Source organism: Ruditapes philippinarum, unplaced genomic scaffold (assembly GCF_026571515.1).
Source record: "Ruditapes philippinarum isolate M1 unplaced genomic scaffold, ASM2657151v2 ctg275_1_1_1_1, whole genome shotgun sequence".
In the NCBI taxonomy this organism is placed as follows: domain Eukaryota; kingdom Metazoa; phylum Mollusca; class Bivalvia; order Venerida; family Veneridae; genus Ruditapes; species Ruditapes philippinarum.
The window spans coordinates 534,563-558,458 of record NW_026852998.1 but is presented as its reverse complement, the minus strand read 5'-3'; the positions used below and the strand labels follow the sequence as shown (position 1 = coordinate 558,458).

The window sequence follows — 23,896 nt, the reverse complement described above, 5'->3', positions numbered from 1 at the left end:
GTGACTTAATAGTGTTTTGGACATGTCTATAATAATGTTGGACTTTGTCTTTAAGATTTTTATCAAACATTTAGTGTTTTATCTATTTTTATTGCCTGTAGCAACTGCTGAGATTGATTGCCTCAGGCGAAGATTACCGGCGCACCATGCTGTAAACATAATTTTACAGTTGTCCAAGATTAGCATCTGTCAAAATTTGACTTGTCCGGGACTAACTTTCTGCTTATTGTCAGTTGTCCCAAGTGGTTTTAGAGTTGTCCCGGACGTCGGACTATAGGATTTGTAGAGCCCTGCATTAAAACAAAATGATTTTCACCAAAAACAAATAAAATTTCAAATGCTGTTGTTCAAAAACAAATTGATTTTCAATCTTAGAGATCCTGTAACACAATTTTTTTTATGGTTTTAAATCAAAAATATGATGCTCAAATTAAGATTTATCAATATTGAAGGTTCCAAAAAGCATTATTTATAAAGATATTACCGAATTTAACATTTCATGTAAATAAAGGGAGGTAATAAAAAATTATTTTCTATAAAGTTTAAGTCAAATTTTACAATAAGAAATGAATGCATATATTTTAATGATTTCATAATTATAATATGCACAAATATTTGCAGTACATATTTTATATATTCTTCCATGTTTGAAAATTGCATAATTATGTACATATACACTTAGTGTGGTTTACCACTTTGATCACAACATACAGGATCTTTAATCATTTCAGAATGGGTAAAAATTTCTGAAATGAAAAAAGCAGTTTTTCGATATTTCCAGTAATATTTACTGTGGTATATTTTTGAGTGATAACGTACAACTACATAACACCACTTATGCAAACCTTAATGAACAGTTTTGTCATGTGCTAGAGTGACCTCCCTTTTGGAAAAATGACAAGGCAAAGAACAAACAGCATATTTCCTTTTTATGCTAAATTTTGTAAAAAGATTGGAGAAATTGAATGAGGAAATCGAAGTTAATAGCAAATGTCATTGTTCCTAATTGAAAAAAACAACAACATGAAACATAGAAAACTAAACATTACTTAAAAGTTACTTAATTAATGGAAAACTGAGCATCTCACTACCGATGGTGAAGGTGTTTATCTCATGCTTTATAAAATGCATGTAGTTTCTTATTAAATATGACTCTACAACAAACAATAAAAAAATGAATATTCAAAAAAAATTGTCTTTGAAATCTGGTGGTGAAAAAAACTAATTGCTGAAAACATCAAGAAGTTGAAAACTAATTGCATGAAAAATTATCTGGAGCTCTGTAATATATACCATATATCATCACCTAAGTGCAATAACTGGTAACTCCACATAATTCAAACATTTGTTTTAACAGGTAAAAGTGAAATTCATCATATAACCAGTGAAATTTATGAATTATTTTTAAGAAACCATGCATATTTTTGTTCTTCAACATAACTTTTTTCCAGACAGGTATCATCATTTTATACTTAGCTCTTTTAAAGATAATATATGTAAATGTTTTGCAAAGTTTAAGTATGGCCTCAAATAAGCATTTTATTTTTCAAGTTTGTAAATAAAGCATAATTTATATTAAAAGAATTGATTGCAATCAAATCTTATGAAAGTATTATGCATCTTAAAATAATAATTTGAGTAAATGATATTTAAGATGTGATGCACTAATATGTAAGTATGGCCATCACTTTGGCAAAGTGACATTCAGGTTTCTTCCCTGTGGTAATATTTTTAAACGTGATGCAACCTTACATTAATTAGCAATAATTTATGGATCAATTAGTTATCTTTGTAGTTATGGTGGCAATACTTTTATTGTTTTGCGCATGCTTGTACAGTTAGCTCATTTAGAAAATAAAACAAATTTAACATAATTCATTTATGTTAGTTACACTAATGTAAAAACCTACTATTTATCAATTATACATAGCCCAAATTGACCTTAGAAAGGTTTATTGGACTATATAGATACTAAACTGCCTAGAGCATTGTATTTGTGTATTGACTTGTACAATATATTGAATGATTCTTGTCCTTCAATACTTTAAATAGTAATTTATCACTAAATTTGTTGTTGTGATTTATTGGGTTTTATTACTCTAAATCAATCTTTCCTGCAAATTGCAAATACATCCATACTCTTAAAGAAACAAAACTTGTTTAGTTTGTTTTGGTTTGTTTTTTTTGGATGAAGGATAGAATTCTTTTTTCCAGCTATGACTGACTTATATTTTCAATAGAAAGAAGTACAATGTATTTTTCTTTCTCATTTCTTTGGGGGAAAAAAATCTAGTGACACTTTTTAAAAAATAATTTAATTGCCATTAAAAAATACACCCTTTTTGGCTATTACAAGTTGAAACTTGAATGAATGGTCACAGATAATATATATATGGTATATATGATAATAAATGTACTTTCTGAAGAAGAACAAGGCACTGGCAATTGGTGATACTGATACATTGTATTACAGTTGAATTATGACTTTATAGCATGATAAGTATAGACACAGTGGAAGTGTTCAATTACATTATGTCATACTCTATAATAAATCTGTCTGTACCAAGAAACAAACCAAGGAAACTATTTATTATAAGAAAACAATGCTAGTTTATGTCCTTGAGAAAGGGAAATCTTAACAGAGGTCCTAGCAACATAAAAATTTTTTAAATTAAATTTTGCTATGTGTAATTAATAATATTATGAACACTGTATGCTGCAAATCACTTCACCAGTCCACTTTTATGGGGAAAAACCACACTATTATAAATCTTTAAAGTGAAAAATATTTATAACTCTAATAATTCTTTAAAATGTCATTTATTTTGTTGTAAGACAAATTTTAGGAATTGAAGTGAAATAAAGTTGAAGCTGAACAAGTGACAAAATGAATTATTATATTTGTTTGATTCGAATACGAAGCACTTGGATCAATATTTGTGCCTGTCAGACTGCTGTAAATGTAAACTTTATACTACCGGGGTATATTCAATTCTGTTTCTGTTTCAGCTCTATGCTTTTGAAATATTGCAAGTTTATAGTCTTAGTTTAAACTTGTCGGGCAGAATCCATTGGGACAGCTCCACATGAAGTGTTTATCTACAGTTATATGGATCTTAGTTTCCTGATATTATAATAGAAATATTGTTACAAACTGTTCTAGAAATACAACCAAACTTATAACTATAGTATGTCTTTATTTAGATAGCAGAATTAATTTATAGAAAATATTTTGTCATCGGTAAATTAACAGTGAAGTGTAAAAGTAATACATTTGTAGGTCTAGCTATATGTATATTCAGCCTCTATTTTATATAAGTGTTTGAAATTATTTTTTGTCCAATAGGATTGCAGTATTTCAAGTGAATCGTAACACATTTACTTTAGTAAATCGACAAACTGTTAATCAGTTCAGTAAATCTACTGTTTATGAACATAATTCAAAACAATAAGCAGGTTAAAATTTATAAGTACGTATTTACAAATATAAATGGTCGCGCGGCCATGTCACGCCTGACCAATTTAATTCTGTTAATACGTACTAATAAACTTTAACCTATACTGAATGCAAAAGAAAGTACTAATCCTTAAAATCTGAAGGGATGATATATTTCTCAGATGCCAGCCATGTTGTTATACTAACTTCTATAAGAAATATAATTATTAAGAAAGCTTGGGCTATTAAATATTTATTGTAAACATATTATTATTTTAAACATATGTGTTAAGCATGGTATAAAGTGTTAAAGCAGCTGTTACATTGTGTTGAACTAATAGTACAGTATGATACATGTTTGAGCACAAGTAAACTACAGAATACAGATGTATGTAAACTATATACATGTTATCAAAACATATTAGTTTGGATTAAACATATGTACATGTATGTTTTTAGTAGCCATAATCATTTTGTATATGTATATGTCCACCATAATTTCATTCTACCCTTAACCCATAAAGGATTTGCCATACTTTGAATTTTGAAAGTCAATTAATTTGAATTTTGAGGATTTCAATAACAGAATACTAAAATAAAACAACCAGCAATAGATTGGACAGTCATATAATTATCATAACATTTACCATGCTAAATATCTTACATGGACTTTTCCATCTTTCAATATGGATAAAATCATTCATTATTTAATACTTTAAATTTTGATGTGATAGTGACCAGCACAGACCATGATCAGGCAGCACATGGGTGCAAGCTGATTTTGGCCTGCACTGGTCACATAGGTAATATCAGTGGACACCAGCAAAGAGTTAATAAGTAAAAGAAAGAGCATTATAATACAAGGCTGTCTGATTTGTAGGAGGGGTGAAGCCCCTGAGTGTTAATCAGATTGCCTAGTGTTTTGATGTTCTTTCTGTCTTGTATTATAGGAAAAACATGTTCCATGTAGTCACAACATGAAACCCCAGAAAAAAGTGCTGGTAACATCTGAATATGACTTTTCTATTGTTATCCTTTCCTTGACGTCACAATAAGTAAACCCCAGAAAAAATGTAGCCAATCAATGAGCATTATGCATTCATGGATAAACAATTAAACATATTTTCAAAACAAAGGTCACCAAACTATGATACAATTATCTTTATGTTGGCCTGGAACATACACTGGTGAAAGAGTCTAAGGCCCATCATAATGGTTGCTATTGCCGGTCTATGATTTGTAAAAATTCCATTCTTTGCTTGATTTTCTGTAGATTGATATTGAAATCCCTTTAATTTACAATGGTTGATTCCAAATGTAAAGCAGGACTTGTCTAAGGTAAAATGAGGTTAAAGAAACATCTAACTTATTAGATGGAAGCTATTTGTGAAAGGCTATTTTAGTCATCTGTGAATCAGTTTTGTTCTTTATTTGAATATTTATTATTTATCAATTATGCATATCAGTCCTTTGCACTGAATATTGTTACAATTCAATTGTAGAAAAGTTGCCCCACTGGTACAAACGGATTGATTGTTATTTATATTAAACAATAACTACATTAATGATTATAAGCGTTATTTTTAAAGAGATAATGTCTTGAAATCAATTTTATTCAACTTAGTTCTCATATGTTGTTAAGTTAATTTATTGACAAACATGTATGATATTGATCGATTTTTTACAATGATAAAACATTATATGTTGTAGATGATGAAGTTATCGTGGGAGAGTTACAAGAAGTTCGCATGGGGAGCAAATGAGCTGAGACCTATCTCAAAACGAGGACACAGTGCCAGTATATTTGGTACATCAAGTCTTGGTGCAACAATTATTGATGCCCTTGATACGCTGCACATTATGGAGATGAACGAAGAATTCAAGGAGGCAAGAGACTGGGTTGCCACACAATTTCAGTTTGAGGGTGTAAGTATCAGAAATAGTGTATGATGTATCATTGAAGGTATTGAGCCTCGTGGTAGCAGATGTGAATTTAGCTCACTTCTTCCCTTTTTATGCTCACACTACTTCAGTGGGGGCATAACAAATTTCCCCCTATTTGTCCTGCTGTCTGACTGTCTGTCTAGAATGTTGTGGCATTTTGTCTCATGGATGCATTTCTAGTTGTAGCCAACATTCACTTGGAAGGCAGAAGTAAAACACAAATTTATTTTTGATGCTATCTTGTTTTTAGTTATTCTTTATGAAGCAGACATTAATAAGTTTTCCCAAAAGTTCACATCATTCTCATGAATGCCACATTGTAAATTTGATAATGTAATACAGTCGCACTACCCTAAATAAAGCAGGCTGACTTTATTATTAAAAAAGTCTTATTAAAGCTGAATTGCTTGCAAACAAACCAATTTGACTTCTGTGTTAAACAGTCTGACTTGTGAGTAAACCTGTTTGAACCTGTTTGACTCTGTTAATAACGGCACAATATGGCCAGTTATGTGTTGACGTGCCATAAAATCCGAACAAACAAACTCTGTTAATAAAATAAGCTGACTTATAACAAATTCAGTGTAGTCCATCAAACCGAGCTTGTAACATTTATAATTTTGCCATCTTGGACTTTTTTTAGGGATTCTATTTCTCTGTATTTTAAGTATAAGACCAAGCTAATGAAAATGAAAATTCTACCACTTCCTGACAAGTGGTCTTTCAAAATAAAAGAAAGCACATATAAGTAAAGTTGTTTACAAGGGATAAATATCATGTTTGCCATTAATGTCAGAATATTCATGAAGTATCAGTGTTTTTGTTTTGTTGTTGTTTTTCTTTCATTTTGTGGGAAAGTGTTCCAGGCCCAGGGGTAAAAAGCATGCAAACAGGCTATAAAATAGGATTTTACTACTATATTTAATGGTATTTTGTTTAAATCTCATGATATTTTGGGGCTTAAAGAATATTAAGAACAATTACATAACATGTATTAACAATTTGATTTCATAATAAGTAAAACAAATCAATGCCATGGAGTATATTTATTATGAAAAAGTAATTACTTGGAAAAATGTACAGCTATGTATTCCAAGCTGAGGGGGATATTTACACACAACAAACACTTGAAGAGTTTTTATAGTACAGTGTGAGTGTTGTTATTTTAATTTGTGTGAAAGTGCATGTTAATGATGCACTTGAAGTAATTGGCCTGTGGTTACAATATGTCATTTTGTTTTACGATGTTTACAGACTTCTGATCTTGTCAATGTTAAAATGCTATTATATAATTAGCCCATAAATTAAAAGCTAAATAATTAGATAGGAAAATTATGTACCGTAAGTAAATAGATTTAGATATTAATAAAGAAAACAATTGTGTACCTTTCAATATTAATTGTGTCACTATAGCAATAATTTGATAGGTTTATATTATGTATAGCTTAGTGTTTAACCTTTTCCCTTATATAAGCGTGTTTCGACGGCTTTCCCCCCCCCCCTTTTTGAGGCCTCAAACAGTGAAAAAATGCCCTAATTAGGCCCCAAACACTGTTTTTCATTTGAGAAATGTTGTTTAAAAAAGTGACCAGTTTTTCGGCGCCGTCCCCCATCCAAATATTACATCAGGGGGTTGCCAGAAGGGGGATGTGCCCCCTTCTGTTTTGGAGGTTTAAAGGTGGGCGAAGCCTCATCGCAAGAAAATTTTGGACATGTGACAGGCTAAAATGGCCTCAGGTGGATCTTAGGGTAACTAGTAACCGACGCTGAAAAGCCTTTTACTCTATCTCAATTCATTGAGAAGTTGCAGCACTTTGAAATCAGTTTTGATGGAAAAAAACAATGCAAAATAGTGATTTTGGCAATTTTGAGACGTCCCCCCATTGCCATGGTAACAGGAAATTGACCATTGAGCATGCTGTTACAGAGGCTATGGTGTAGTCAACATTTGTGCCAAGTTTCATTAGTATTGAAGCATTTTTCATAGTTTCATAGCAGTTTGAACTTGTTACAGGAGGCTTTTCAATGAAAACGGCCATTTTTCGCAATATGCTCATGGGGTAAAAGGTTAATAAAACATATTAACAAAAATAATTGGTCAAGCCTGCTACAGGCAGGCGACCAATTATTTTTGTTAATGCGTATTATTAAACACTAACCTATACATGTTGTTCTAAAATAACCTGGATTAAAGAACTCAATAGTATATTTAAAGGAAATATATCCTAATGGCAAGAAAAACAAGACTGTCTGATTTTGAAGCAAAACATGGAAATATGCATGTTTTAAAGCTTTTAATTATTTTATGCATTTGGGGAGAGATTTAAAGTATTATATAAGTACAACGGTAGATTTTCTGTTTTCTTCTGGAGGCGTGCTGCTTTTAACATATAACTCTGACATTAATCTTCTAATACCTGTATTCTTAAAAGACTGTTTAGTTAAATTAGTTTACTGATTTAAATCTATTATATCTTCAGGCCTATAATTTTCTCCATGGCATTATACTTCCAAATGCATTTTATTCCGACTAAAAGACTTTCCGAATAAAAAATGGCTTCCTTTACAGGAAATAAATTCCTCACAGCAGTCAGAAAGGAAATAGGAAAATAAGTTAATTGTTTTTGACAATTATTTCCTGGAAGGTTTCTTCATATGTCACTGATGTATCCTTTGTTTTCAAACAAGACTAAATGAAGAAAAATGATATATAAAGTATTTATTTACTTTTCTTTGAATTAAATTGTAATGACTCTTTTGAGATATAGTTTAAGAAATGCTGTTTTATACACACTAAGAATTTTTTGAATATGTTGAACATCTGAAAGTGAAGCATTTTTAGTACTGATATAAATCATTGATTAATGACAAATGGTGCAAATTCAACTTCAACAAAAACAACAGAACATAATATTATGTTACTTTTGCTTTTGTACAAATAAAGTATAGAGCAATTTAAATTTAGAAAGCAAAAACAACAGAAAATATGCTGGTTATCCTTTTGTACAGGCAAACTAGAGCATAACAAAACAATAAGGTATTGATGGGCTTTTAACATCATTAAAGTTTTTTTACTTACATATACAAAATGTATTAAGCTAAGATATTGTACATGTATTGCATGCTCAAGTGAAAGCTATAATTTGCCCTATTTCCAAAAAAAGTATATTTTCTTCATCAGTCGAAACATTATTTAATCTGACCATTCTTTTTCACATTAATATATCACATTCTAAATGGTTTACTTACATATTTTTATTTTATTAAATTAATGTAAATGTGTCTATAATGGCAGGTCAGTAATACCAAAAAATAATGAAATATATTGATAGTGTTCTGTATCAGTTTATTAAGGACCTTTTTAGTATGCTCCATAACTGAACACAAACTACGGTAGTTATATTTTTAACCAGGTTTTCCGAAGGAAAAAACTGGTTATTAGATTGAGGTATGTCGGCGGGCGGGCGACTCGGCGGGCGGGCGACTCGGCGGGCGGGCGGATGGGCGGGCGGCGGGCGTAAACAATTTCTTCTGTGCGCAACTCCTTCTACATTTCTCAACGGATTTTGACCAAACTTTTACAGAAGCTTTGTCATCAAGTGCCCTGGCGCATATTGTCGGGGTTTTGCGATTGGATTATATTTGACCTAATTATGGCCCTTTGTTTTTTTTCCTTATATAGAATATATAGTGAACAATTTCTTCTGTGCGCAACTCCTCCTACATTTCTCAACGGATTTTGACGAAACTTTCACAGAAGCTTTGTCATCAAGTGCCCTGGGGCATATTGTCGGGGTTTTGCGATTGGATAATATTTGACCTAATAATTGCCCTTTGTTTTTTTTCCTTATAAAGAATATAAAGTGAACAATTTCTTCTGTGCGCAACTCCTCCTACATTTCTCCACGGATTTTGACCAAACTTTCACAGAACCTTTGTCACCAAGTGCCCTGGGGCATATTGTCGGGGTTTTGCGATTGGATAATATTTGACCTAATTATTGCCCTTTGTTTTTTTTCCTTATATAGAATATATAGTGAACAATTTCTTCTGTGCTGAACTCCCTCTACAATTCTCAACGGATTTTGTTCAAACTTTCACAGAAGCTTTGTCATCAAGTGCCCTGGCGCATATTGTCAGGGTTTTGTGATTGGATAATATTTGACCTAATTATGGCCCTTTGTTTTTTTCCTTATACAGAATTATCAATATATAGTGAACAAATTTTTTCTTCTGTGCTGAACTCGTCCTACATTTCTCAACGGATTTTGTTCAAACTTTCACAGAAGCTTTGTCACCAAGCACCCTGGCACATATTGTCGGGTTTTGTGATTGGATAATTTTTGACCTAATCATGGCCCTTTGTTTTTTTTCCTTATACAGAATATATAGTGAACACTTCTTCAGTGGCAATTCCTCCTACATTATTCATGTTTTACATTGCACATAGTTACATTGTTTGTTGCTTGTATTTGTATTTCAAATACAACATATTTATCTACAATGGTGATAATTGAAAACCTGGTTTCATGGCATTGCCATGTTTCTTGTTATAAACATGAAGCGGGTTGCATTCACGTATACCCAAGATGCTAGAGGCTGCCGTTCCCTTCACAAGCAAACAAATGCTATGTTATTTGTTGACATGTGCATATTTCAGATTGTCATCTGTCAATGTGGGTGTTTCAAATTAAAAAAAAAAGCTATAAACAGTATTTTATAAACTTTTTTCAAGCAATGAATCATGATATTTCTTTGGTAACTTATGTCATACAGAAAATTGTTTAAATAATTCCTTTAGAATTTTTTTTGATATGAATATCAAATCACTATAAATATAAAAAGGTGGGGCATTTGGTGTATAATTTTCATGAGGATTATACATTATAATATTATTATTGAGGGACATATAAGATAATGCTCAATAATAAAATTGAAATATATATGAATTAATTAAATCTTACCACACAATATATCTTAAATGGCATTTTCTATCTTTCAGTCTGTACAAATCTATTCATAATTTTTGGTAAAATTTTAAAATAAATACTGACTGAATTAAAGAAAACAGGGGAGCGATGACTTAGTGGATAAGGTGTCTGCCTCTCAACCCACCTGCGTGATCATGGGTTTGAGCCCTAATTGGGTCATGACCATGTTTCTTCATATGACACCAGTACTGGCTGGTTCCAGAAAGAGGACTCAGAAATCGAGTTTGATTGAATATGTTCAAACCAAAGCAAACAGTGCAGATCATGGTCAGAAAACACAGAAATGCGGGCAGATCTTGATTTGCATTGGTTAGCAGGCTAACAGTTAATATAAAATAATTTAAATACATGTATTTTGTACTTGTTATAAAACTTTCTGCAATATAATTTCCTCCTTCAATGATATTTCTCCTTGAAGTGGGCTCTATGACAGTGTAATTCCCTGCAGTATGACCAAGTCTTTGTTCTGTGTAACAGTCTGATTAGATTAGAAAACAAATTAAAAAAAAACACAACCAAATAAAGTGATCATGATGGGCCATTTGTTCTCCAGAAAACCAGGGCAATGTTATAAATTGTGGTATTTTTTATCTAAATTACAATCTATTTTGCAGTTAATTTCTTTGAAAAACATTTTTCTGCACACAGTGCAGTGTGTGTTGTTTGAAGGTCAACAGACAAAAAATCAAATGTTTGATGCAATCACGAAAAAGATACATCATCGTTCCCAACTCTGATCGAGTAAAAAGATAGATCTTTTTTGCTTGTCATTTCAGGGAAAATTCAGTTTTAGCAAATGAATTTGAAAGATAGTTCTTTTTATTTAATTTATCTGTTTGTCTGTCCGTCTGTACAAGGTTAACCTAATACGGCAAGTTGGATTTTTTGTACCAATCATGAATGGCTTCATAATTTACATACTTACCTACCAATACAAAGAACATGATCTGGCCAAGTTACATAACTATGACTGTTTTTTTTCCAAGTTATTTCCCTTTTCAGCACTTTTTTCCCCTTGTGGATGAGGGGTTGCATTTAAGGGATGAGGCATCAGAATTGCAGCCACTGTTATGTGATCATAGGAGGCGACTAAATCGGTTCAAATTACTGGAGTCTATTCATCTCTTAGCTCCAGCAGGGGACCTCCAGGTGTTTCTATAAGTTTTTAGCACACAAGGTTAGCAAAACTCATCTTTCCTGGTCCCATACATGACTTGTATGACAGAAATTGTGTTGGTGCACTGTAAGACCAAACAAAATAAACAAACCAGAAATTTTGAATCATCATTCATGCAGACATTATTCTTAGGAAATTTATAATCTTGTAGATGAAATGCCAATATCCGACCGACTATAGCTTATAGAGATATAATATTCAAATGGGAATTGTCTGATATCAAAATCCTTTGGAACCAAAATAAACTTACAAGTCTGTGTGTATCTTTACAAATTTTATTACATGCATATAAACAATGTAACTTGTTTCTAAATAATCATTGTTCATATAAGGTACAGGCTTTTCAAATTATGATTTCTAACTTAAGGGCAGTAATGTTTATCCGTTTTATGATTAAAATTGGAATGGTCAGTTTTAAAGCCACTGACCACTGTGGTAAAATGAAAAAATGAAATAAAATTTCAAGTAAACGGTAAATACTGATTTAGTTAGGTTTATTGTATAAATCCATCATTAGTGACACCCTAATTCAACAGAATGTTGACAAAAGCGTTAATATATCAGGTTTTTTCTTTTTCATAATAAATCTGCTAGTCGGATATTTTCAAATTTAGGCCTTCTCTTGGACAATAAAGAAGGTCAAAGCCTGAAGAAGGTTTACAATTAGTATTGTAAAACCTTTCAAAATGTCAGCAGAAATTCTTGAAATAACATTATTATCAATCAATAATCTAAAAACTTTCCTATTACTAAAAAAGAAGATTTTTTCCCTCAAAACTATCCTAGTTAAAAGGTTATTATTTATTTTGCCAAGTTTATGGCCCTTAGGACCAGTGTGTCTCATACTCAAATTATTCACAGTGAAACTACTTTACAATAATACTAACAATTATTTTTCTTTTTTTTGTTGACCATATTTATAAAGTTATTTCTGAGGAGAAATCATGTTACATTATTTTGCCATGTTGACAAGGAAGTTAAATCGTGTCTCTGTGTCCCTGATGTAATAAATGAAATGAAGAAATGTAAGATAATCCATGCCTGACAGCTTGTTCTCTTCCCAATAGAGTAAATCATAAAAACAATTCTCCAACAGAACAACTTGTACGACAATATTTGATAGATTAATAAAAGAAATAAATATGTTATGATATTAGCAAATGAAAATAACTACCGTCCAAATATCTGACATGAAGTTTTAAATTCAACAGTAAGGTTAAAGTGTGGTCAAGTGTATAAGTTAAAAGTGGCCTATATACAACTGTAAGTCGCTGACATGATTGTGTGGAGATTATGTTAAAATTTTATTTATTTAAGCTTGATTATGGAGATTGATTTGAATAACTCGCAACATTTCTTCCTGGAACAGTCAGTACTGCTCTCATATGAAGAAACATGGTTGTGACCCAAGGCAGTGCTTGAACCCACAATCTATGAATTGAGAGGCAGACACCTTAACCACTCTAGGCCACTGCTCCAATTTAATTTTTATGTGTAGATTTGAGTCCAAGTATATCAGCTGCAATTTTATCTTAAAATTTTATTATGAAGTTTTTTTTAACCAACTATAAGGTTACTAAATGACTTGCATTGTGAACCTGAAATTGTTGCTTTTCTTTTCTTTACCTTAGGGAACTCATGTAGATTTTTATTTCCAGATGTTAAGTATTACAATTATACTTGCATGAAAGGTCTGTTATTTTAGTATTATTACTTGGAAGAACTAAATTTTATACAAATTTGTTCAGATAATGTTTTTATGGAATTTCTAATTTTTAAAGAAATCCATCATATTATAGCAAGGGCAAAACCAAAGATATGTTTAATGATTTAATTGTTAATTTATTTTCAGTCTACAGAATTGTCAGTGTTTGAAACAAACATCCGATTTGTTGGTGGTCTGTTGTCTGCTTATGCATTAACTGGAGACAAGGTGAGTTCAGTTGATTCTCTTAACACTGGCATTATGACAGTGGTATTTCTCTTAACACTGGCATTATGACAGTGGTATTTCTCTTAACACTGGCATTATGACAGTGGTATTTCTCTTAACACTGGCATTATGACAGTGGTATTTCTCTTAACACTGGCATTATGACAGTGGTATTTCTCTTAACACTGGCATTATGACAGTGGTATTTCTCTTAACACTGGCATTATGACAGTGGTATTTCTCTTAACACTGGCATTATGACAGTGGTATTTCTCTTAACACTGGCATTATGACAGTGGTATTTCTCTTAACACTGGCATTATGACAGTGGTATTTCTCTTAACACTGGCATTATGACAGTGGTATTTCTCTTAACACTGGCATTATGACAATGGTATTTCTCTTAACACAGGCATTATGACAGTGGTATTTCTCTTAACACAGGCATTATGACAGTGGTATTTCTCTTAACACTGGCATTATGACAGTGGTATTTCTCTTAACACTGGCATTATGACAGTGGTATTTCTCTTAACACTGGCATTATGACAGTTGTATTTCTCTTAACACAGGCATTATGACAGTGGTATTTCTCTTAACACTGGCATTATGACAGTGGTGTTTCTCTTAACACTGGCATTATGACAGTGGTATTTCTCTTAACACTGGCATTATGACAGTGGTGTTTCTCTTAACACTGGCATTATGACAGTGGTGTTTCTCTTAACACTGGCATTATGACAGTGGTATTTCTCTTAACACTGGCATTATGACAGTGGTATTTCTCTTAACACAGGCATTATGACAGTGGTATTTCTCTTAACACTGGCATTATGACAGTGGTATTTCTCTTAACACTGGCATTATGACAGTGGTATTTCTCTTAACACTGGCATTATGACTGTTGTATTTTTCAAATGAAATATATTCAATATCAGCCATTGTAAATACTATATATCTCATTGTTCAGACTTACTGCTTTTTAAATGAAAGTTGTATGTCTATCAGGGGATATTGAACAAGATCAAAATGTCAAAATGTAGTTTTGATAATAATTCACTTATGCCAAATTATGCAAGACCTGCAAATGATTGAAATTTCTTGTGATAATAGTTCTAGTTCTAGGATCACAAAATAATGTTTTAATAGCATTTGTAAAATACAATGTCTTACGGCTTAACATATTTTTTGGCACTCAGGAAATGTATTTTTGAGGCTTTACAAGACAAACAAATATTGCATGTTAGTTTTCTACATCTGTGATGTTTCCAGCATGAAAGATTAAAATTCCAAATACAGGATATGATTGGAAACAAATATGCAAATTTTTCTGTGAGAATGCAGATTTTTTGCAATTTGTTCATTTATATGGCACGCTAAAACATTTTGCCTGTCACTTTGGTAATGAAATCATGTTAAGAGAATTTAAAATGTTAGAACTTTATCACTTCTAACAGTCTGATGCAGATTTTTGCTTAGAATAAGAGAGTTTTTAACAAAATAACAAGAGTTTTATGGCACAAGATAGAATTAACTTAAACAGCAAAAGACATTTTCAGCAATAAGTGTTTCAGTTGAGGACAGCACATGTTATAAGCAAGAGGTGTTTTAAAAAAAGACATTACATGTACAAGCAAATCACATGTATAATTAGCAACACAGGTACATGGCTAACTCCTATAAATAAGTCCCTATTTTAGTTTTCACAAATTGACAGTGATTGGGTTGAAGTTGATGACATCAGATTGAGACTGTTTGATTCTTTTATTACCTAACCCACTTAGTCTGCTGAATTAGTGAAATGTATTTTGAATATAAAACAGTCCATTCAAGATTTAAGGAATTCCATGTACATTGTATATCACAATGATTATCTTAGATAAGTTTGATCAAAGTCTGAATAAATGTAATATAAAAAAAAGGTTACTTCCTCTTATTTTAAAGAAGAACCTAGATTATTCCAGATTATAAAATGTTTGTACACAGCAATTGATTAAAGCTCTCTCAAGTTACAACCTTACCGCAAGGAATGAAAGTATGAAGTAATTAAAGCATGTTAATCCATCAGATAGTAGCAGATTCCTGTAATTTGTACCTTTAATCAAATGTTTGGAGATACTGTTTTCTCGGAGGACAATAATTTGTAGAATAAACAGAATGTTTTTCATTTGAAAGATTGTATTTTAGAGGATTTTTTAGGTTGTAAAGCATTTTAAGTGACGGAATGATGAACAAATAAGAGATACTACTGACAGTTGATCAATCTCCGCGAGAAAATGAGAAAAATTAGAACAGATAGAAGTGCAGTGCAGATAAAATGAATGAAGTAATGTTTCTGTTTTGCAGAAAATGCCTGATTTATGTGTCCATTACTTTGAAGATCATTTTCAAACAAATGAACTCTCTTTTCTGTTTATTTTGTAGACAGTTTTAAAGAAATCATTTTGTCACTAAGTTTTTAGTTTATGTTTATTATAGAAATAACCACTGCTAGTGAATACCAACAATTTCATGCTCTTAAAACCAGCACACTTGATAGCTGATGAAGTGTCTCCTTATATATTATATAACTTGAAATTTTAAAGGATTAAAGACTGTTCATGTATATATTATAAAAAAAACCATAAGCATATATCATGCAAATACAGTACAAAAAGCTCAGCAGTTATAATGATAATTATGCTTCTTAAAGTTAAATCTAGTGGTCTGTTCTCTAGGTATAATGATAATTATGTTTCTTAAATTTTAATCCAGTGGTCTGTTCTTTAGGTATAATGATAATTATGTTTCTTAAATTTTAATCCAGTGGTCTGTTCTTTAGGTATAATGATAATTATGTTTCTTAAATTTTAATCCAGTGGTATGTTCTCTAGGTATAATGATAATTATGTTTCTTACATTTTAATCCAGTGGTCTGTTCTTTCGGTATAATGATAATTATGTTTCTTACATTTTAATCTAGTGGTCTGTTCTTTAGGTATAATGATAATTATGCTTCTTACATTTTAATCTAGTGGTCTGTTCTTTAGGTATAATGATAATTATGCTTCTTACATTTTAATCTAGTAAATGGTCTGTTCTTTAGGTATAATGATAATTATGCTTCTTACATTTTAATCTAGTGGTCTGTTCTTTAGGTATAATGATATTTATGTTTCTTACATTTTAATGCAGTGGTCTGTTCTCTAGGTATAATGATAATTATGTTTCTTACATTTTAATCTAGTGGTCTGTTCTTTAGGTATAATGATAATTATGCTTCTTACATTTTAATCTAGTAAATGGTCTGTTCTTTTGGTATAATGATGATTGAATTTCTTACTTTTGAATACAGTGGTCTGTTCTTTTGGTACAATGATAATAATGCTTCTTACATTTTAATCCAGTGGTCTGTACAGAGTGTGGGTAGGATTATAATTCATAATGTTTCTTACATTTGATAAGTTTAGTACATCAACTGGTCTGTTTTATACACAATATATTCTGTCTGGAAAGAAACTGATTAAACCTGAAAAATAATTCAACATTGTATCTTGACGTTCTGATCATTCTGATGAATAGAAATAAGTCCCTGTAAAATGAATTATAAGAAAGGAAATACAATATATACAAGTGCAAGTAATTTCTGTCAGATTATATTTGGTACATGAAGATTACTCTGTGTCACAGACAGAAGAAAAGCCTCAATTGGCAGCAATTCTGGGTTGTAAATATGGTATTATTTCTATTGATTTTTCCTCCCCCCCTCTTCTTATCAGAATTTTCCAAAATTATTCGTTAAGCATGTATTATGTAGATGATTGTGATGATTGTTTCTACAGTAGAGGCACGTTCCTTTACGAGACAGAAACTTTATTGTTGTTACCAGAATAAACAGGGACTTTATTACACCAACAAGTCTGATAAACAACTTGCTTTGCATATTCTCATTCATACAAGTTAAAATAATCAATTTTGTACAATTTAAATCCTGTTTCATCCGAGGTCTTTTTAATGAAAAAAATGGAGGGAGAAGTAAGAAAAAAGTTATGTATAGATTATTTAAATTGAAAAGGAAGAATGAAATCTGTCGGAATCACTTTTAGACATATTTAAAGTGGCCTTCAGATTTTTTTTCTGTTGGAAAAAACAATTCAGTGTTTCAGTAATTTTATCTTGGAACATTTCATCATATCTCTGTTAAGCCTTCTTCAAAACAGCATCCTGACCGCCTCCTTGGTCGTTGGGTTAGAGTCGATGACTTCTAATCCAGTTACCTCTCTGGGGTGGGTTCGATCCCCGGGAGATGCTTTGGTAGTTTAGCGCGGAGGAAGGTAGTCTAGTACTGGTGTAACTCTCCAGGAACGGTGGTTAGGAAACTCCTCGCCTGTATGACTGAAATACTGTTGAGTAAGGAAAAAATGAAACAAACAAAACAAACAAATCAAAACAGCAACCTGATAGCTATTTATAACGCGTCAGTGACGTTCGTTTCTAAAAATAGAAGATCGGAAAACAAATCATCCTCTTTACTGATTTAAATATAGGAAGTTGACAAGTAGATTAGAGGTATTGAGGGGTTTCCTCATTGTTAATGTATTTTATCGTCATTAATACTAATTTTCCACCTTAATACTTTTGATGATTATTATTACAAGATTTATCTAGAAAAAAAAACAACATTGTTTAACCTTTAGAAAAGCTGAAGGCAGTTTCAAGTACTTTCATCTCTTATAATATACAGGAAAAGTGGTAACATGTGCTGCATAATTATGTAACAACATTATGTAAGTGCATTTATACATGCATGTGTGTTTTATCCTTAATTGTTAATGATACATTGCAATGCAATAATGAAAATACATGTAATACACTTTATAAAAACACAGAAATAATGTTCAAAGGTGTTTTGTAATATGATAAGTTTTATTTTTTTCTAATGTTTTCTTTATATGACATTGTTTACCTTTTGTTTTGTTGGCTTTTATGTCACCTTGGCACTGTAAAGGTCATAACGTAGTACTTACTTTCTTTCGTTAAAGTTAGAGAAAGATTGGTTTAATATATGCCAACTTTCTAGCTTTACTACTATGAAGTGCTAGAAGGAAGAAGCTTGATGCCCCTTGGTGCAGTATTTCATACATAAGTAGCACCAGAAATTCACCAACCTTCCTTTTTCTAGCTGGAAAGCTCCCTCACCTTAATGATTCCAAAGTTCCTTATAGAATTTGATCCAACAACATTACTACAGTTTAAGTGCTATCTAATAAAAAAGAAAAATATTAACTGCTTCAGTGTGCCCAGATAAGGTATGAATATTGACATTGTTTATTGTTTTATCTGACTGTCAGTATCTCTGTGGACAACATTAACCTTGTCCATCATATTTTCATGTTATAATCTCAACTCTTGTACAGGTGCCTCATGGTAATATAATTATAGAATTGCATGTATAACCTTGTCATGGTAATATTTTCAAAAGTCAGGAAATGCATCAAATGTTTTAGATAAAACGTATCTTGTTTGAAATGTATTCTAAGCTATGTATTAGGCACTTTTCATGAAAACAGTTATTACTCAAATTTTAAGACAGCTTTATTTAATAAAATCTACATATTAGACTTCTGCAGACACTCAATGCTTTAATTTAGATTTTCTTTGTGCGCAATTTTCGTTTTTGGTTGTGATGAATAATGTTTGATTTTTCCTTCCAGACAATCTGAAATATTGGCAAGAAAAATGTGACATAACAGTTGTGAGTCCATAAATTCTTGCTAAATAGTGATTACTGAATCTCAATAGTTTAAATTTGTCTGGTGTATTTAATCTTGTGATATATGAAGCGGAGATTAGGGTTATCATACATTCTCCTCCAGACATTATGATAGAAGGGAAGCAGCAATTTTGTCTCCCCCTTCAAGATAACGTTTGAAATGCTGTGACAAGGTTGTCATTATTTCCACAGTAGATTAAGACTTGTTTTAAAAGTCTTACTTCATGATGTGACAGTATTATATTCTTGTACATGTTTAGTTCTTAAAGAAGTGATAAATGTCAAGATAACCTCCCTTATCTGTGATTTAATTGATAAAATTACACATGTTGTTAAATTGTTTGTCCTACCAGTTATTTGGTCACAAAAAGTAGAATGCTGTTAATTTCTCAATTATAACTAATTTGAAATTGACAATGTACTCATATATAAATATATAAACATATAAAAAAAAGTTCTATGGTCAAGGGCTAGCTTCAAATGGGCTTGCTTCAAAATGATTGTCTCACCTTTTTTTATATTTGCGTACAAGTTTTTCTTTTGCTATTTTGTTAAAAAACAATCTTTTCATACTTTATGATTTTTAAATGGAATGTACTATTTCATCCAAAGTAAAGCTCTGAGTTTCAGCTTTATTTGGTAAAAACTTTCACAGTAGATTAATACTAATAGCTCTGTCGTCTACATGTATGTGATTTATAACAGTAGGTCTCTTGTCATAGAAAACATTTATCGTCTTCTACTTTATTTCCCTACAGAGTGGCGGATATCTTTGAGAAGTTTTTTTTTCAAAGCGTGAAATTACAACATGGATTGCAAGAACTTAATTCTCCTGATAAGGAAGCTGTCTAGCCCTGTGATTAATGAAACAGCAAGATTTATGATGTTCTCTACTGTTTTGTTATATTGTGTTATATTCTCTTAACTAGTTAAAGGCAGTATCAAATATCTACTATTCTAATGATATATGACTGCATGTCAAAATGATGCCAATCTTTGCTTACTGCTTCTTTTAGAGACAAAAGGTTTCTCCAGATTGTATTTTATCTATGTAAATATTGCTTACGTTGAATAAGTTTTGTCCTATTCAGAATATGGAATATACAAAAATCAAGGCTTGACATTGTTTCAAGAGAATTACACACTCTAAATGCCAGGGACGTTGTTGAAAAAAAGTTAGTGGTGGCAGATGTTCCAGAGTTTGTGTAAATGTGCATCAGGACTTAAGTAATAATGGTTTTCGGCCTTATGTTTGGGGTTCTAACCCCCTCTCTATGGGTGCACATTAATGTTTTTTTCTCTTAAGCAAGAAATCCTGTTACATTCAATTTTTATTTGTAATATGGTTTTCGTTCCAGGAAACTTATTCGTAATGGTTTGTGTGTTCTAATAAGCTTATAACTTCCTACACAATCAAACTTAAATAAATACTGTATAAACTAAGACTTTGCCAAATATTTGCCTGAATATTTGAACTTACATTATATATAAGTAAGGTTAATTTATGTGACAAGTTGAGGCAAACATCTTCGATAATTGAAGTTGTAATTTTGCTCTTTGCTGCAGTTTGATGTATTGTAATTAATCAGAAAAAAAAAATTATTGACAAGAGTTAGATTAATGTTACCATTATTACTTGATAAAATACTGAAAAAATGAAATTCTGCAATGTTAGGGGTGGTTATATTGAACTCATTCATAAATATATAGGTTCTAATGCTTCAGTATAATAACTGTATTTCAAATGTTTAATTAAGATTTCAATGGTCTAACAATGCTTAGAAAAATAGGAACTAAATCTATGTAATCCATTAACACTCTGATAAATAGATGTGATAAATGAATATGATGATAACATTTTGAAATAACTATAGAAGTTAGTATTTCCAGTAACTACTCTTGTATTGGACCTGGTAATATTGTAACAATAAACACATTTTATGACCCAGGTAGCTGAAATGATCAGTATTGTAAGTAGGTGCTCATTAATTATTGATATAAAATCATTTACAATAGTACTTTGATGCTGATAATAATTGCTTAGAGGAACCTCTCAGTTAGTATAAGTCTTATAATGAAATAATATTATAGTGGACAATAAGTGGCTGGTGCTGCTTGTTTTATGCACAGAATATTGTCATAAACACAGACTTAATTGAATGAATATGGAAATATAATAGGGAAAGGGCCTTTAATAAAGAAAAATTGTACAACTAATTGAGTTCCCTATTTCACCAGCATAAGTACAATAGAAAAGAGAAAAACAGAATCCCTAAAGAAAACTCAACATGACAAAATTGAAAATTTTACAGGCTCAGTTTGATAGGTCTGTTCATGAATGGTACTGGAAAGTGCATTGGTTACCGTCAACACCCCTTAGCACTGGCTTAAGCATTATTCAACATTTGTATGCGAAAATGGTGAAATTTTGAATTAACCCTTTCCCCCATGAGCATATTGTGAAAAATGGAAGTTTTCGTTGAAAAGCCTCCTCTTACAAGTTCAAACTGCTATGAAACTAGGAAAAATGCTTCAATACTAATCAAACTTGGCACAAATGTTGACTGGACCATTGCCTTTGTAACGACATGCTCAATCTTAAATTTTCTGTTACCATGGCAACGAGGGGACATCTCAAAATTGCCAAAAATCACTATTTTGCCTCGATTTTTTCCATCAAAATTTATTTCAAAGTGCTGCAACTTCTCAAGGGATTGAGATAGAGTCAAATGCTTTTCAGCGTTGGTTACACAATACCTTATGATCGACCTGGGGTCATTTTAAGCCTCTCACAAGTCCAAAATTTTCTTGGGGATGTATCTTTTGGATGGTGGGCGGCGCCGAAAAAGTGCTTACTTTTTTAGCAACATTTCTCAAACGAAAACATATGTTTGGGGCCCAAATAGCACATTATTTCAGGCCTTAAAAAAGGGGGGGGGGGTCAAAAGTGCGTTGTTTCGCGTATATATGAGGTAAAGGGTTAAGAAACATCCACAGATGTGTTCATATGGCGGTTATCGTGGAAGTTGACCCATCTTGTAGCAGTTAGATTGTACTGTTGGCTGTAACCTGTTGTAGCTGTTTATGTTCAAAAATCCCTCAAATTGAAATGGCTAGTTTCAAATCAATGCAAGATATTAAAAGCACTATATTATAGCATTGATTTCGTTTTACTTTAAAGATGGACCTGGTCAACAGGCTTGGATCTGCAGTTGTTGGAAATTTCTTTTTTCCCAAATGGATATTGTCAAAATTCAATATTTGGCTGTTTATTTTTTTTTCTTCTGCAAGTTGTTGTTTTAAATTTACTTCATTCACAAAAAAATCTTCCTATTTCATTGGAACATTGCAGACCTTAACACAATTATATGAAAAACAAAATGCTATAATGTAAAATGGAATTACTGTATATTTAAAATCATTTCTTTATTAGAATATCATATAAATGAGAAAAGCTCATCTTAAAAATTTCCAGATTTATATAACATTCTTAGTCAGTCTAAATGAATTTTTGTAACAAAAATCAATGAAATATTAACTTTATATGTAAATCTGCCAGAGTCTCTTGATTTTTACTTGTTTGTTTTCCATTAATGAAATCTTGCTTGTAAATGAAAGACATCTTTCTCTTCCTGTCTTTTCCTCTCAACTGTTAGAAAATCTAAGAAAAAAAAATGAAAACATCAACATTAAAGCGCCCAGAAAAGATCATTGATTTTTGCGGATCATCTTTATATGAATCAGTAATCAAATGTTGAAAGTGTATAATTAGAGGACGGTAAAGATATGTTAAGTGTTCCCAGTTGTCAATGATTTTCCTATTGAATTACTTACTGGAGAATTTTACATTGAGTATTACAGATATATCTTGGTAGTCAAATTCAGGGAAAGAAGAGATTTGTCTCTTTTTATTTTGAAATAAAGAATACAATAGTTCATTAGTTGCATGAAGGATACAGCTATAGAAGAAAAGTTGGACAAGTTACTGCAGGCCAATATTTTACTAAGCATTTTCTTGTTGTAAGAAGGATGAATATAATATAGTTGACCAATTAATGGACATAATAAATAATTCACTGGCCAATATTTTACCAATCATTTCAATAGTATGAACATAATCTGTTATATATGTAATATTTTACTGAGCAATTCAAAAGTGGTGAACATAATAAATATGGGTCAATAATATATTTTAATTAGCAATTAACATAGCTTTGATTGAAGCAGAGCAATTAGAAAAAAAGGCCATGTTGGACATTTACAAATGTTCATGATAATAATGAGGCCATAAGCAGTAGCTTTGACTGTTTGTATATTTATCTTTGTATATTGGATTTAAAGATTAAACCTATATTTCCTTTTCTGAAGGAAAAAAATATCCATTACTTTCTGTGATTTTAGCTGGTCTGTTTCGAAGAAAAAGTCAACCTATATTATAATGATAGCTGTGGCATCGTCGTCCTTGAGATGTCTTCGTCATTGCTTTCATGTAAAAACTTTAATGTAGCCCATTTTTCAAACCTTTCAAAAGGTATCAACATGAAATTTGGAATACTTGCTTCTCATGACAAGGTGCAGTGGTGTCAATATTTTTGAAGTTATGCCCCTTTCTAACTTAGAATTTTTAACAGACAATCATTAACAGTTAACACATAACAGTTAA

At 31.3% G+C, this 23,896-nt stretch overlaps 1 protein-coding gene across 1 annotated transcript in view; it reads left to right on the top strand.

Annotated features, from left to right (window-relative positions):
* LOC132730898 (mannosyl-oligosaccharide 1,2-alpha-mannosidase IA-like) overlaps positions 1 to 23,896 on the top strand; it is a 64,596-nt gene that overhangs the window by 2,467 nt on the left and 38,233 nt on the right. Inside the window, exons 2-3 of the mRNA XM_060716985.1 lie at positions 5,147 to 5,362; positions 13,401 to 13,481. Coding sequence (XP_060572968.1) covers positions 5,147 to 5,362; positions 13,401 to 13,481 — 297 coding nt within the window. The remainder of the gene's footprint in view (positions 1 to 5,146; positions 5,363 to 13,400; positions 13,482 to 23,896) is intronic.